General features: G+C 41.6%; 1 protein-coding gene across 1 annotated transcript in view; it reads left to right on the forward strand.

Moving 5' to 3' along the window:
* Nucleotides 1-2865: 2865 nt before the first annotated feature.
* LOC109299990 (collagen alpha-1(XXI) chain-like) overlaps nt 2866-15142 on the forward strand; it is a 200378-nt gene continuing 188101 nt past the window's right edge. Inside the window, exons 1-4 of the mRNA XM_019520549.1 lie at nt 2866-3014; nt 4950-5501; nt 13421-13589; nt 13705-13921. Of these exons, the coding sequence (XP_019376094.1) occupies nt 2927-3014; nt 4950-5501; nt 13421-13589; nt 13705-13921 (1026 nt within the window). The 5' untranslated portion in view covers nt 2866-2926. The remainder of the gene's footprint in view (nt 3015-4949; nt 5502-13420; nt 13590-13704; nt 13922-15142) is intronic.

Here is a 15142-nt window from a genome sequence, read left to right on the forward strand (position 1 = left end):
TTTTTTTTTTTTTTTTTTTTTTTTCCCCGTATAGCTCAGTGAGCTAACTTGGCTAGAAATCTGGAGGGCCTGTGTTCTGAGCTCCCCTCATCCAGAGGGGTATGAATTTGGTTTCCCGGGTGAGTGCTGTAGCCATTGAGCTATGGGGTTGAAAGAGCTGTTGTGGGGGATCTTTTTAAGTGCTCAAATCAGCTAGGAATTTTGTTTTCCCCATTGACACCCTCACATTTCCCTTCTGGTCTTATTGGCACATCCCCACATTTGTCTGCTGCTGCTGGCTCTGGCTAACCCAGGGGCAGGGGCTGCTCCAGTGTCATTCTTGCCCTACTCCAGAGAAGTTGCTTGGGGAGCAGAGCTCAACCAACAGCAATGGCAGTAACATTCCCCTTCCTTGAGCCTGCTCCCAGGCTAATGGGGAACAGCCACGGGAAAGGAAGAGGAACCCTTCTGCTGCTGCTGGAGTCCCCAGCTGAACTGGCCCCTGAACAACCCAGCTGGAATGGGGCAGGAGAAGTTCTAGAGCTTCCCTTACTCCCTGGGTCAGCAGGTAACAGTGGCAGTAGTGGGTGGGAGAGGGGCAGAATGGTTGGTTGGGGAATGGATGTGTTGCTGAGTACAGAGGGGAGTCAGGAATACTTACCTGCTTTGAGCACTTCAAAAAGCCCTTGGCTGCTGCTTCTGTGGCATGGTCTGAAATAGGGAGGGGTGTAATCATACCACTGAATCCTCTATGAATGCACCCTTATGTGCAAGTACGTAGCCATGCATAGTGATCCATATGCACAATGCTACACGTCTAGGAATAAAATGCCAATCTCTTTGTCGGTGACACACTTTTTTCACTTAGATGACCAGAAATACTCTGTAGATTACCAAATCTGGATGCTTAGATGAACTAGAAATGTCATCCTAAGAACTTAGCTTAATTTACTCAAGACTGTAGTTTTCACAGTGGACTCAAGTGTTAGGCTTTGAAAACTGGACCATCTTATGGATCTAGTCCTATGTTATCCATCTACAGAACTTTCAGGGAAATACTACTTAACCATGACAACTTCTTGCAGTATTGACATACGCATGAAATTCAGTGTTTCCCTGTCTGATACCTCAGTTTGTGAAAGTGACTTATGATAAATGATTTTTTTTTATGGTAATACTAAGATAAGATCTCCTTTATAGGCTAAAAGCAGATGTTGTTTTTGTTGTGGATGTGTCCTGGCACAGCTTATCTGAGGTTCCTCTATATGTTACGGATATTGTGCAGTGATCTGAAGACCAGCTACGTGTGCAAATTAGGTATTGCACAAAAAGCTTCATCCAGCTATTAGTTCACACTTTCAAGGTCAAACTTAACTTTATAGCTGGTTTATACTGAGCTTTTAATTTGCAAGTGTAGCAGGGTGTCCCCTGCAGTAGGGTGCCCTGTCAGCTGATGGACCTCCTAGCCTTAAGGGTGTACCATACCCAGTTTAAAAACTGAAGAGATTCCCAGGGCTTGGGAGTGTGGGAAACCCTTGGATCCTGAGGATCACAGCTGCCATAATCCCTAGGGCTTGCAGGTGTGGGAAAGCCCCGGACCTTGGAGATAATGGCTCCTGCAATCCTTAGGGTTTAGGTGTGCAGGAAGCTCTCAGGGCTGGACGATTGTTGTCCATGGGGTTTCCAGCTGCAGGAGCTTGCTGCTGTGGGAGCTAGGATTGGGCTCCCCCCGTACCAGTAATAAGGCGCAATGTGGTCTAATGCACAATTCCACAGTTGTGCCTCCTGTTGCGCACATCATGGCAGGAGGCGTGATTGTGTGCATCAGGTACATATTAGATCCTGTCATGTCTTTAGCTTCATGTGTAGAGGGGGCCTGGTTGATCAGCAAAAACAGATGTCCCTGTTCTGCAGGATTGGGTCCCTGAAGCCCTGGGATCAGGACAGTGGCTCCAGGTGCTGTGCAAACCCGGGGCACAGCTGCTTGAACGTGTGCCCTGGGAATCCTCTATAGGAGATTCCTTGGCTCGGATGTCATGTTGCCACATCCCAACATGGAACATACAGACCATGCCCTGTATTGTACAAGTGGTAGAAATGGGCCTGGGGGTCAGTACAGTCAAGGTCTTGGAACGTATCCCTATTTGTTACGTTGTAAAGTAGGTTCCTTTTACGCCAATTTGAATTGTGTGCCATTTTCCAGGAACATATATGTACAGCATAAAGTAAGGGAAACCTGTACTTACATTTAGGTGTTTAAATGCCTAAAATGTAGGCATATTGCACCATTAGGGCGATCCAGGTTTAAGTGCCTAGAAAATCCACGGAATCGCTGGAGAGACTTCTAAGGACTGATTAACTTCCCAGTTCCCATTCCTCTCATGAGCTTGCTTACCTGATTTGTACAAACTTTCATAGGCAACAGCATGCTTTGTCCAGATGTTATGACAAAAGCCTATGTATTTCTTAAATGAATGCTATCCTGTTTTGCCACCCACCCTTGCCTCTTTCAATTTAAGAAAACTCAGAAACTGTTACAAGCTGCACTTTGGTCATCCCATAGAATTTTGCCTATAGGTTGCCAGTCTGACCAGGTGCTGATTATGGTAATTTTCTACTTGCCTAGCAGCAGAGTGTAGGTGTCTGGTAGAAATTTAGGTGCCTAAGGAATTCTAGTTGCCTCCAACCTGAAAAAGGTTTTTGAGTATCTAAATGTTGGGTTTAGGTGTCTCAAGAGATGGTTATGTGCCCAGTTCTACTTTGAATCTAATCTTAGGACTACTCGTGTGAATAAACGGACATTGCTGGGCATGGTCCAAAGTAATCTTTGATGCACAAGTGGCAAAGTATAATAGTTTAGATGTATTATTTTTTAAAATTTTAACCGTGCTGTTTTTTTTCCCCCTAGTTTTAATTTGGGAATCAAGGCATTGGAAATACAGTATACATGGCACAGATCATAAAGTTTGTTCAGGCAGTTTTAATTCTGCTACTTCAGGATTACATCACTGCTGAAGATGGTGAAACAAGAGCAAGTAAGAGATGCTCCTTCTTTCTTATTATGGCTAGTTAAAAACAACCATTGCATTCAGGTCCACATACATTTTTTGCATGTAATTTTCACTGATCAAACATCCCTGATACGTGATTGCCTACCATTTAAAGATCTCTTTTTTCTGAAGACATAAAATATTAGGTGTCTAATGATGGAGCTGTAATTTAACGGAAAATTTCTAAGGGATATGTACTTGCTAAGGGCCAAATCCAACATAAGTAGCACTAATTTGTGTAAAGTGAGCCATGCAAATGGCATTGTTGGCAATTTATGTCAATTTTTAGACTCTACTCCTCTGTGATGGCATGAAACTCTGTGAATATTACAGGTACCTATTAGATCCTATCATGCCTTTAACTTCATGTGTAGAGGGGGCCTGACTGATCAGAAAAAACAATGTCCCTGTTGTCCTGCAGAATTGGGCCCCTGAAGCCCTGGGAGTGAGACAATGGCCCCAGGTGCAGCGTCAACCCGGGGCACAGCAGCTTGAAAGAGTGCCACAGAAAAACTGTCATTAGGGAGGAATTCCTGGTTATACTCCCAGTGTTTTTTCTGCATTTTGCATTTAATTGTTACTGGATAGAATAGATATAGCAGTGGGGCCATAGTCAGGGTCAGAGCCTCTTTCCTACTTCTACTGCAGTGCCTCTCTCATTGATCACCAGAGTCAGATAACCTCTGGCTTCCTCTTCTTTAGGCTTCAAATTTCTCTCTCTCATGGTTGCTAAGTGCACAAGCTTGAACAGAGCAAGTAGAAGGTGCTCTTGGCCCTGCCAAAGGCATGGCATGCTAGTTAGGGTCCTCTGGAAATAGAAAATATAGGTTCCAACCCTTCTGGATGAAGGAGACCTAGAACTTGGGTCTGTCCATCTGTTGGGCAAGTACCCAACCACTAATTTAAAAGAGAAGGCTCTTTCTTCTCTTTTAGTATCAAACTGTCTCTAGCCATGATTTTCCTGTGAATGACATTTTGGGGATTTACATGGAAGTTTGTGTTGTCCTGGGTGGAAAAAGATTGCAACAGAGGACAATTGACTTGAGTAGATCCCTTTTGAGCGTAAAGTGGCTCAATATACCCTTTTCAGCTAACTTTAGTCACTTAAGTCCTGTTTACCCAATTATAAGAAATTTGGGCCTAAGTGTGCAAAGCAGTGGTGCTTTTGCTTTTTGATTATTTTGAAATTGTCCTCTGCATTGTCTCTTCTCCAAAAATCACAGTATTTAGAAAACTTTAGGAGAATCTTTTACATAACAGAATTTAGAATGTCAGTGTTGAAAGTTCTATGCAAGTGTCATTATGCAGTGGAAATATACTCTGTAAGCATAAAACATCCTCCTTCATCTCCTGTTCCCATGAACACAAGATTTATTGTTCTCTTATACAGCATGTGTCATCTGCTAAGAATATAATACGCTGTCAGTAACACTCGATTGAGGCTGAAAGCTTTTAAATAACTACTGCTATATATGCATAATGTCTATAGCTATTTAATACATTTTGAAATATGATTGTGATTCTGGAAAAATCACGTTGTTGCCAAATGTAAGTGTGTATTATTATTGTCGTTAATGAAGACAAATATGTGTTTAGAAAATAAAGATGCATTCTTTCTGTCCCATGCATCAAATGCAGTTGCCAGCTGCATTTCTGATTTCCAGAATTTTTATTGTCTGTTATGACTGGTGATAATGCACAAAATGATTATCAAATACTAATCTAAGTCTGCAGAACCAACAGCAAAAATCATGTCCTTTCTAATAAGCTTAGTAGGTTTTGATATGAGAATTATAAATAAAGAACAGGTAGTATGTTTGGGCCTGTTGGCTATATTACATGCAATTACTGTTATATATCATTTTTAAATGTAGTGGAAAAGAAGACTGCTAAAATTACTGTTATAATTTCTGTTTTTAGGTTGCAGAACTGCTCCAGTGGATTTAGTCTTCATCTTGGATGGCTCCTATAGTGTTGGCCCAGAAAATTTTGAAATAATCAAAAAATGGCTTGTAAATATTACAAGTAATTTTGATATAGGGCCAAAATTTATAGAAGTTGGAGTAGTTCAGTATAGTGATTACCCTATACTTGAAATCCCTCTAGGAAGTCATGTATCCAGTGAAAACCTAATCCGTGAAATGGAATCCATACACTATTTAGGTGGAAATACAAGAACAGGAAGAGCTATCCAGTTTGCGATTGACTATCTTTTTGCCAAATCCTCAAGGTTTCTAACTAAAATAGCTGTTGTTCTCACTGATGGCAAATCCCAAGATGAAGTTAAAGATGCAGCAGCAGAGGCAAGAAAAAACAAAATCACTTTGTTTGCTATTGGTGTTGGCTCAGAAATTGAGGAGGAAGAACTTAGAGCTATTGCCAACAAGCCCTCATCAACTTATGTATTCTATGTTGAAGATTATATTGCAATTTCTAGAATAAGAGAAGTAATAAAACAGAAGCTCTGTGAAGGTAAATGTTAATGAATCTTTGGTACTCATCATTTTTAAAATGTTGTCATGTGCACTCGGATATGCATATTATAGTGTTTTTTTTCCCGAGTAGTTCTTTTGATAAGTGTACAGCTTAGCCACTTGTGAAATAAAATCTTGGTTAGCTCCTTAATGGACTTTACAAGAATTTGATCTAGAATAATGAGTTCTGAATATTTTTTTTCCCATTCAAAAAAAGAAGTAAGTTTGAGAAGACACAATGTACTAACATGTTGTATATGCAGTTTTATATCTAATCCCTCTCCCTGCCTCTGGTGTAAAAAGAATTTGTAATATAAATGACTGGAGCTCTCTTAATGCTTAAAGTTTTTTTGCTAGATTTATGTTGACATAGCCATCAGTTCTCTTCCTGAGGGGATTTATTTTAAGTCTATAGCCCGTTTCTTATCACCTCCTAACAAAAGGGAAGATAAACTCACATTAATAATATAAGTGCTTCTGCTAGTGTGCCCGGAAAAGCCCAGGAGAGCTGGGCTTATTACAGTTCCAATGGCTTTAGCCAAGGTATTTTGCATTCTTTTTTTGTTGTTGTTTTTTAAAGAACATTTTCCAGAAGAATCAGGCAAAACAATACTTGACAGTGTCTTTTTTGCATTTGAATGAATTTTTTGTATAATAACTTTGAAAAACAATGATGCTTCTATTAAAAAAGAAAAAAAAGAAAGCAAATTGCTTCCAAAATCCATTGCTCAGATGGACTCAGTTTTACAACTGCTATGGTATACATCAGTGGTACATTTATTGAGCTTGTTATAATATCAAATGTTACTGAAAGATGTACTTCCAATATTTCTTCACTCAGCAAGAGAAAAAGTAAGTTTACTCTTTTTTAAATTTGAAAATGTGGTCTTCATTGAAAAAAGTACAAACTTTTTTAACCTCAGTTATAAATATTGTCTCTTGGTACATGTATAATTACAATAGTCCAGCATATGTAATAGGCTATAACTAAACTACGGAAGCAAGCCAACTGAAAACTAAAGTCAGCTGAAACAAAGTATCTTTATTTTAAAACTTCAAGCATGGAGAAGTTTTTCAAAATATTGATGTATAGGTTATTTTCATTGCATAAATTTGCAAGAAATGATATAGAGTGGTGTAGCCATGACCATTCAGGAATTGAGAGGCAGGGATTTTTTTGGGGTAATACCTCTTTATTGGACCAACTTCATGATTTGAGAGAGAGAAACTTTTGAATGCGTTTTATTCTTCCTCTGGTCCTGATTTCAATAACTAAGATTAGGTTTTTGTCTTTAATTCTTTTATCAGTGTTAATGGGTGCATCTATACATACAATTAGCATGTAGCAGTGAACTCCAGTGCAGGTCATGCTGGAGTAATTTGGTTCCAGGCATAGCATCTTCATGTGTGCCTAGGATTGCAGCTGTTTGAGCCAGAGCAGAGCAGCCCTGTGATGGCAGGAGATCTGGGGGCGGGGGAGGAGGAGAGGTCAGCGTTGGCCTCTGTGCAGTGCCATCATGTGGCAGAGATGCTGGCTGACGCATGAGGCTTCTACAGTGTGGGTCTAGCCAGCAGGCAGCCCCCACATTGTAACACTCTCATACCCCAGCCAGCCCTAGTCAGTCTACGTGTGCATTTAAGTGCATGTAAGTACTCTGCTGCTGTAGGATAACACTGTCTGGGATAAGTACTATCCTATGGCAGACTTAATTTACTGTGCCCTAATTCAGATGCACATGTAGATTGTGAAGCTGTACTGTGGAGGTAATTAACTCTGCATTAAAGCACAAATGTAGATGCACCCAATGGGTAGCTCCTGTTTACATTACTTATAGACACCTTCATCATAACTGCATTGGGACAAATGGCTCTCAGATTTTACTGTGTGTGCATATTTGAAATATTCTAAATGACCAGCTGGGAAAAAAAAGGATAAAGTATCATATTAGAACTGCATAGACTAAAGCGTGCATCTGTGCTTTGATACGAATGAGTTAAAACTGTATTTGACCTAACTGTGGAGACTTTATTTTTCAGTTTTCAAAGATTGGTTTGGGGTTTTGGTCCATGTGCCATCACCCACAGAATAAATGGAAACTCGATTCTGGAATCTATGTATATGATGTCATAAGGACCGATACTGTTTATCTATGACAGGAGGCCATCCCCTGGGCCAGTCACAGTATTGGCCTGCCCACCTGTCTAAGGTAGTCTGTCCATCTGACTCTGCTGCCATGGCTTTGCTGTAAAATAAATAGATGTTTCTAGGCAGGAGGCTGCCCATTTTAATGCTGCGATGCCAAGGGTGCAATTCATGGCTCTGACCTCCCATATCTCACAGATGGCATCCAAAGTACTCCCAACTTGTCCGGCCCCATAGCTGGGTCACAGTAGGCCAGTGGCCCAAACTGTCCACTATAACTGCCCCGGATTCATTGCTGAGCCACACTTGGCCTCTGGCCCAAACTCGGCCTCAGGCGTCCGAAGACTTAACTTGGCCTCATGCACCATTACTGGGACCTCAATTCATGCTCTGGGCTCTATGCCTCTCAACAGGCTTCTAGCCCCTCACACTTTACCCCTCAGTAGGGCTCCACTCCCTCACTGGGGCTACAGGGCCTTATACCCCGCATGCCTGTGGTGTCTGCTGATGTGCCTGGATCTCACTCTTGGCCTATGGCCCACTTGGGCCTCAAGGTCCATAGATATACATGTATTACTTCTATAGGGATTGGCATCTTTTGTTTCAGTGCTTTGGGGTTTTTCCATACCCAGCTTCTGTTGTTGTAGTTGTTTCTCACTCGTCCTCTTCTCATCTCAGCCCTGGAGTGTCCTTGATGTCCATCTGGCAGGATGTGCGCCTCTCTCCTCCTCGTTATCTCCTGTTGTGTCTTAGGCCTCAAAAGGATTCTTCAGCCATCCATTAATTAGTTACTGACTGGTAACTTACATTGGGCGCCTTGTTGCTTACAAATAAATAGTTAAATCTTCTCCCGTTTCTATGCCATTCTCTCACCATTCACATCCACTCATTCAAAAAGGGCATACAGAGTTCATTCACTTATGTCAAGCAAAAGAGTACAAAAATGGAGTTTTCAGGTTACTTACACGACAAAACTAACATGGTTACATTTCACTACTGTTACACTCTATGTTAACATGAGCTACATTAGTTCAGTTCATGCTATACCTGGACCTCTCTCTCCTTCAGGCCTCTCACTAGGCCACATTTTTATCAGGCCTTGGACCCTCCTGGCTTTCATGATCTTGCCCAAGCCTGGTGCTTTTCTGTCAGGGTGTGCTCCCTTAGCCTCAGCCCCCCACTGCCTTGCGGGTACTCCGTGGAGTCAATGCTTGCCCTTGACTGGGGATGCACAGGTGTGGCATTTCCTAGAAGCTGCCCTGCCACAAGCAGCCCCACCACACCATCCAACCCCAGTGGGGTGTAGTTTTAAGTCATTCCCCAGGACCACTGCAGGCCTACCTGCCCTAGTCTTTCTTTGCCCCTACGGACTCCTGGGTGTTCTCTCTTGGCAAGTCTTCTCCAGACCAGTTGAGGTACCAGATAACTCTCTGCAGCCCTGGCCTGCCCCTCACTGTGGGCATGCTTGTCCTTCTGCCCCTCAGGTCCAGGTCCTAGCCTGGACTAGTCAGGATACCCTGGCATCAGTGCAGCAACAGCTCACCCTCTTGTTCCACTGAGGTCCTTCTCTGGGCTCCACCATAAATGGCCATCTCTTACTGGGATTGTCTAGAGCCCCAGAGATCTTATAGGAGGCAGCTGTCCACTCAACTGGGCTCACCTGAATAGAGGGCTACCTTCTATAAAAACAGCACCCTGTCAGTTCTAATGAGGGGTTTGCCTAGCCTCTGTGTAGATCCACAAGCTATAAGCCCCTTCTAGGCTAGGCCTTGCTCTCTCTACGCCCAAAGCCTTGTCCCTGGGGCTTGGGACCCCACTGGGTCCCTAGGAACCTCCTCCAGCTCTGTAGTTCCTATCCTAGACCTCCAGATGTACCTGGGAGCGGCAGCTCTCAAGTCAATGATGTTACCTCCATGGCATCCCTGCAGCAACTGCAGGCTCTACCTCTCAGGGCCTGCTCTTACTCTGAGGCTCTGCAGCCCAGCTCTAATCAGGTAGCCTGCTGGCTGTTATGTGACCACCTGATTGGCTCTGCAGTCACCTGCAGGCTGCCTTGCAGCTTGCTCAGGCCCTTAAAGTGGCAGGAACCAAAGGTGTCCTGCCACAGCATCTGTCTGCTCTGAGTTGCTTCTGCCTCCCTAGCAGTAGGAGTCAAGAAAGAACCTTGTGCTGCATTGGCAGGATCTATATTTTGACCTGTTGTGGTCTTTCTGAGAATAATTCTGAGGGTTTTTTTCTGTGCCCCAAAAAGTGAGTGAAAGCCAAAAGCTAGCAATTTCCACAGGGTGTCACAAAGTGTAACAAAGGGTGCCTTGGGTCTAAAAAGGTTGAGATTCACTGGTTAGGGGATTCATTTGGTACTGCTTTCTTGGCTGGGGAGAGATTTTTAGGGATGGACATCTCTCAGAGAGTGTTATCGTGGAGTCAGAAAAATGCAGTGTTTTCAATTATGGCTTGCTTCTGAGAGAGCTGATCGGGAGTGCATTAAAGGAAAAGGCTCTGTATGTTCTTCTGTTCTCTTGATATTGGAGCAAGGGCTAGTCACAGTCTAGACCTCTGTTGATAATTTACTGGCACTGAAATATGATTTTTCCTTCGTAGCACCTGGCTCAAAACCATGGCTGGTCCAGATGGAGATCTGAGAACCCTCCACCCCTCCTTCTGGAATTTATTCCTAACTTTTTTTTCCTTTCTATGAACTGAGTTTTTCCTATATAACAGTGAAAAATTACTAATGAAAAATATATTTACAATAAATGGTTTCTATCATAATAAAAGGAAATTTATTTAGTTTTTTTCTCTTCATTGATAAAAGTTGGCTTTTGCTCCTAATTTCATTTTTTAAATAAGCGTTTTAGGTCTACTGCCTAGTATTGTTTTTGTTTGAACAGAAAAAAATGAGATAAGCCAGCCAACTTTAATTTCCTCAGAAAGTGCATCAGACCACTTTTGTCCAGTGAAAATAGTTTAAAAGTAGATTTTGCTGTAGGCTATAGCAAACATGTTAAGGGCAAAGAAGTCAAAACACTAGCCTTGTAAATGGAAAAGAGGTATATATGTAGGTCTTGTTTTGGAGTGAGAAAATATTTTACAGTAAGAAGGCTAAATTAATTAAAATTGTTAGTTTACAAAGGAAACAAACACTCAAGCTTGTTACCAGTTAAGGTTCTCAAAATTAGTTTCTGTTTTTGTTTCCAGTCAAAATCATTACACTCTTTGCTTACATCCCCCTTTTATATCTCACAAGTTTTTGCATACCATTACCATATTTTGCTTAGCATATTGGCAGCTGCTAAGGTAAATGAACAATTGCTTTAAAATAAAAATAAATAAATAAATAAAAAAAATTTCAAAGAGTATATTTGTGCAAGTAGGAACCATCCTTTTGATTTTCTGCACCTCTTTCAGACATCTAAGTATCTGCGTTCCTATTATAGCATATTTAGAATTTCTTAAATTATTTTTAACTAGCAAATTGCCCAGCATGAATGATGGGGCAGGGGGCAGAACAGAGCACTGCCACCCAGCACCCCATGGTGCTGCCGCTCCACCTCCAGCCCTGTGTCCCCCCCCGTGTCCCCCATCAATGGGCAACATTTCCTCCCCCTGTCTGCTGGCTGTTGTCGGGGCCAGGCGGTGGTGGCAGCCCTCTTCCTCTCCCCTCCCTTTCTCCCCTCTTCCCTGCAGCCTCCCCCTCCCTGCTGGCTGTTGTGGGGGTAGGGTGCAGCATTTCCATCACCCCCTCTGTCTGTAACGCTCCAGGCCCTCATAGCCAATCGGCATGATGCACCCTCTTGGCGGCACATGCACAGTTGGCCAGAGCGTTACGGACAGACAGACTAAGGCTTTTGTTATGTTAGAATAATATGCTGTTGAACTCCCTTTTGGATGGAATAGCTTCTGCACTGTAAAATATTGTTTGCTTATCTGTGATTCTTCTATTTTGCACTTCTCCAAGGCCTCTCTTTCTTTCTTTCTTTCTTTCTTTCTTTCTTTTTTATAAAATCCCAAGGTTTGTTCAGAGCTCTGTTCTCTCTGGCAGAGTGAGAGGAAAGCTGATCATACATTGATTACACGAATCAGTTAAATGAAGGTGTTAGTCGCTCTCACTCTCTCCTTTCTTTTATAATTTTTTTTTCACGTAGCTGGACTTGTCAATATCAGTCATCAGAATTGGATGGTGACACCTGTATCATTCCCGTAGTGGGAAAAGGACACCATCTATCTAAATGTTCCTGGAACGCCATGTTGGGAAAGACACAATTCCTTGGAGTAATGCCAGAATACCTGGTTATGCATGCACTTGCATCAAGAGGCATTTTTAGGGCATCAGTCCCATGAATTTGAGAAGGAATTGATGTTGGCTAGTTATTTAATGCTTAAAATAGCAATTACCTAGATGTATATGTCCCTTGAAACAGAGAATAGTGTCTGCTGCTGATTATCTAGAGTGGCTGATATGCTGCCAAAAATAGCTGATAGAGTTGAGCCCTAAATATAAATTTTACACATCTGCCAAAATCACTATGCTTCATATTACATATCTGTAATGGGGTGGTATGTTCTTTTAAGAGGCAACATTCAGCCTTGTTGGGAAAGCCCAGGTGTGGGACATTTGACAGTGTCCTTCCAAGACCTTAAAAGTTCCCAAAAGAATAAGCAGAAGAGGAGGAAGAAGGCTGTGAGCAAAACCTCTTTTTACAAGGAGGGGCCAGGCTGCTGTGTTGGGGCCAGAGCCAAGGAGTTCCTGGGACAGGGCAGAAGGGTTTGGTTCCCCTGCTTTACCTGTGGCAGGTTAGGGTGTTAGGTCTGTGTTGTGTCAGGGTTGAGGGTAGTCTTATGTAGAGTTTAGAGTATGGTTATATGGGATTGTTGGATAGGACTGATTCTGCGTCAGGCTGGGGGTTGCACTAGATGCAACTGTGACTGTGAAAACAGGTTGCTACAGGGCTGTCTGTTTGTTTATTGGCTTACTTATTATTGCTTGTTGCTTAAAGATTGTGTTTTATTTGGGAGAACTGGCTGAGGAGCTCCTAAGGGAACAAATCCTGCCTGCGGTAGGCAAACTGAGCTCAAATAGTCTTGCTGATAGAGCTGACACATCCATCAGGTCTCCAAGAGCATGCACATCCATCTGCTCCAATGTCCACCTGTGCCATCTACACATGTGCTGCAATTAAGGTGCAGTAGACAAATTTACTCCAGATAGGATAGTCCTGTCAGACACGGGTACTATCCAACAGTGGAGTAAATTACTGTGCTTAAACACACTTGTAGATGGTGGTGTTGGGATTAATTTTACACCAGCACAGATTGCACTGGAGATTATTCAGTCACATTAATTGCATGTGTACATGTGCCCACAGAGTCTCAGAATTCCAAAATGTTTAGTACTGTATGAATGCACTTTAGGGGGACTCCTGGGAAAGGGAAACATGATGGAACTTCCATTTCCTTCCATTCTTGGACTCTTTTTATTTACTTCAGGTTTCATTTATTATTCATACTCCTCTGAAGTATTCCAAGAAAGAAAATAAAATATTTGACATAGAAAATTGTCTTCCCCCCCACATAGTGTTTTGGCTTTCAAATGGAAAAGATGAACTTTTGAATAAAAACTTACATAATTTGTCAAACAAATGCTTGTTGAATGGTAGTTTAGAGTATTTAGAATTGATTGCTTAAGTCCACGTACTAGAGTTGTTGTTACATATTTCCTCTGAATTGTATTTTGAACCACACGTTAGCTGCTCTGTATGCTTATTACTTCACAGAATCTGTTTGTCCAACAAGAATTCCAGTAGCATCTCGAGATGAAAAAGGATTTGATATTCTCACAGGATTGGGTGTGAAGAAGAAGGTTAAAAAGAAAATTCAGATTCCATCTTCTAATGCAAAAGCTTATGAAATAACATCACGTATTGACTTAACAGAATTTACAAGGTACTGAATTTTAGAAAGTTGTTTAGGAAAAAAAAAAAGCGAGACACAATACTTTGTTTGAAATAAGGGCAGTTTTGTTTCAGAATTCATCCATTTAGAATCTTTCCCTCCCCAGGAATGTGTTTCCAGAAGGCCTTCCTCCATCATATGTGTTTGTCTCCACTCAGAGATTTAAGGTTGGGAAAACGTGGGATTTGTGGAGGATTCTAAGCCTGGATGGGAAGCCGCAAATAGCAGTTACTGTAAATGGGGAAGATAAAACATTATCATTTACTACTACAAGCTTAATAAATGGCACTCAGGTTATTACTTTTACTGCACCTCATGTTAAGGTAAATATTCAAATTTGTACTATATCCAGAAAAATGCAACTGTTCTTCCCCCCCCCCCGCCTTCTCCCTGCCCCCAGATTGTTTTGGTTTCGAGATGTATTTTGTTTACTCTTGCCTGTGTGAGAAGTCAAGAACATATCAAAATAGCCAGGTGAACTCCTTAAAAGCTGTATGGGGCTTGATGATACCTAGATAGGCTGAGAATCCACAACTTCCAGTAATATATATGGGAGTTGTGAATGTTTGCTACCCATTTGGACATGGCTAATTGCAGATTCTCACAAAGATGACACATAGTATGGATGTTTGGATTACACTTCAACTTTCTACAGATTAGCAATAGTTGAAAAATGTATTCTCTCTCTCTCTTATAGTGCTAGATTTCCATATGTTATTACATGTCTCTTAAATTTAAAAAAAATCCAGTTTTAGAGATGGACTTTGATGCTGTAGATGCAATTTTATTTTTAAAAAATTACTGCATAAATTACAGTTAGCGTAATTTTATTCATATGTAAACCTCTTGCCATCAGAAAAATATTTAGTTATATATTTGATTTTTATTGTGCCCCTTCCCAACAAAGGCTCAAGGTGTCTTACCATAAGAGAACAGAATGATTTACAAAACAGAAGAATGAACAAAAGAACAAAACAAATTAAAAGGAAGTGTTATATTTCATATTGCATAGGAGCCTGCCATTTTTACCATATGTCATGTACAATGATTTATTCTTCCAAGCATTAAGCTATAGTGTTCCTAAAATATTGGGTAACTATATAAATTCTTTTACTTAACGAGAGAGTTGATGGTTTATGGCATGTTTTCAATTTATTGTTGCAATGGATAAACACTAACTAGTGGTAAAAATGTATAAAAACATGGGGTTGAATCATCCCCTCCAAGAACTATTTCAGGTAGAGGACTGGTAGTGAACTTGTAGATCTATGAGAGAGACAATGGAGGTGAGGCCCTATCATTTCTGTATTTATCTCACAACTGTGCCTTTTGGCTAATTCTTTGCTGGTGACCAGGTTATACTTTTCAGGAAAGGAGTATTTGAAAAGTTTTATATTACAGAGAGATGATAATGACCGCTCCATAAATTGCCTAGAGCCAACTGGTAGCCTGTGGGCTGGGGCTGCATGTGGCTTCTGGGGTGCTAAGTTGTGTCTCCTGGGCTTCAGATGGGCCACAGGTTGTGTCCTCCCCCCCCCCCCCCC

Source organism: Gavialis gangeticus, unplaced genomic scaffold (assembly GCF_001723915.1).
Source record: "Gavialis gangeticus isolate Ggan-Ray unplaced genomic scaffold, GavGan_comp1, whole genome shotgun sequence".
NCBI classification, from domain to species: Eukaryota; Metazoa; Chordata; order Crocodylia; family Gavialidae; genus Gavialis; species Gavialis gangeticus.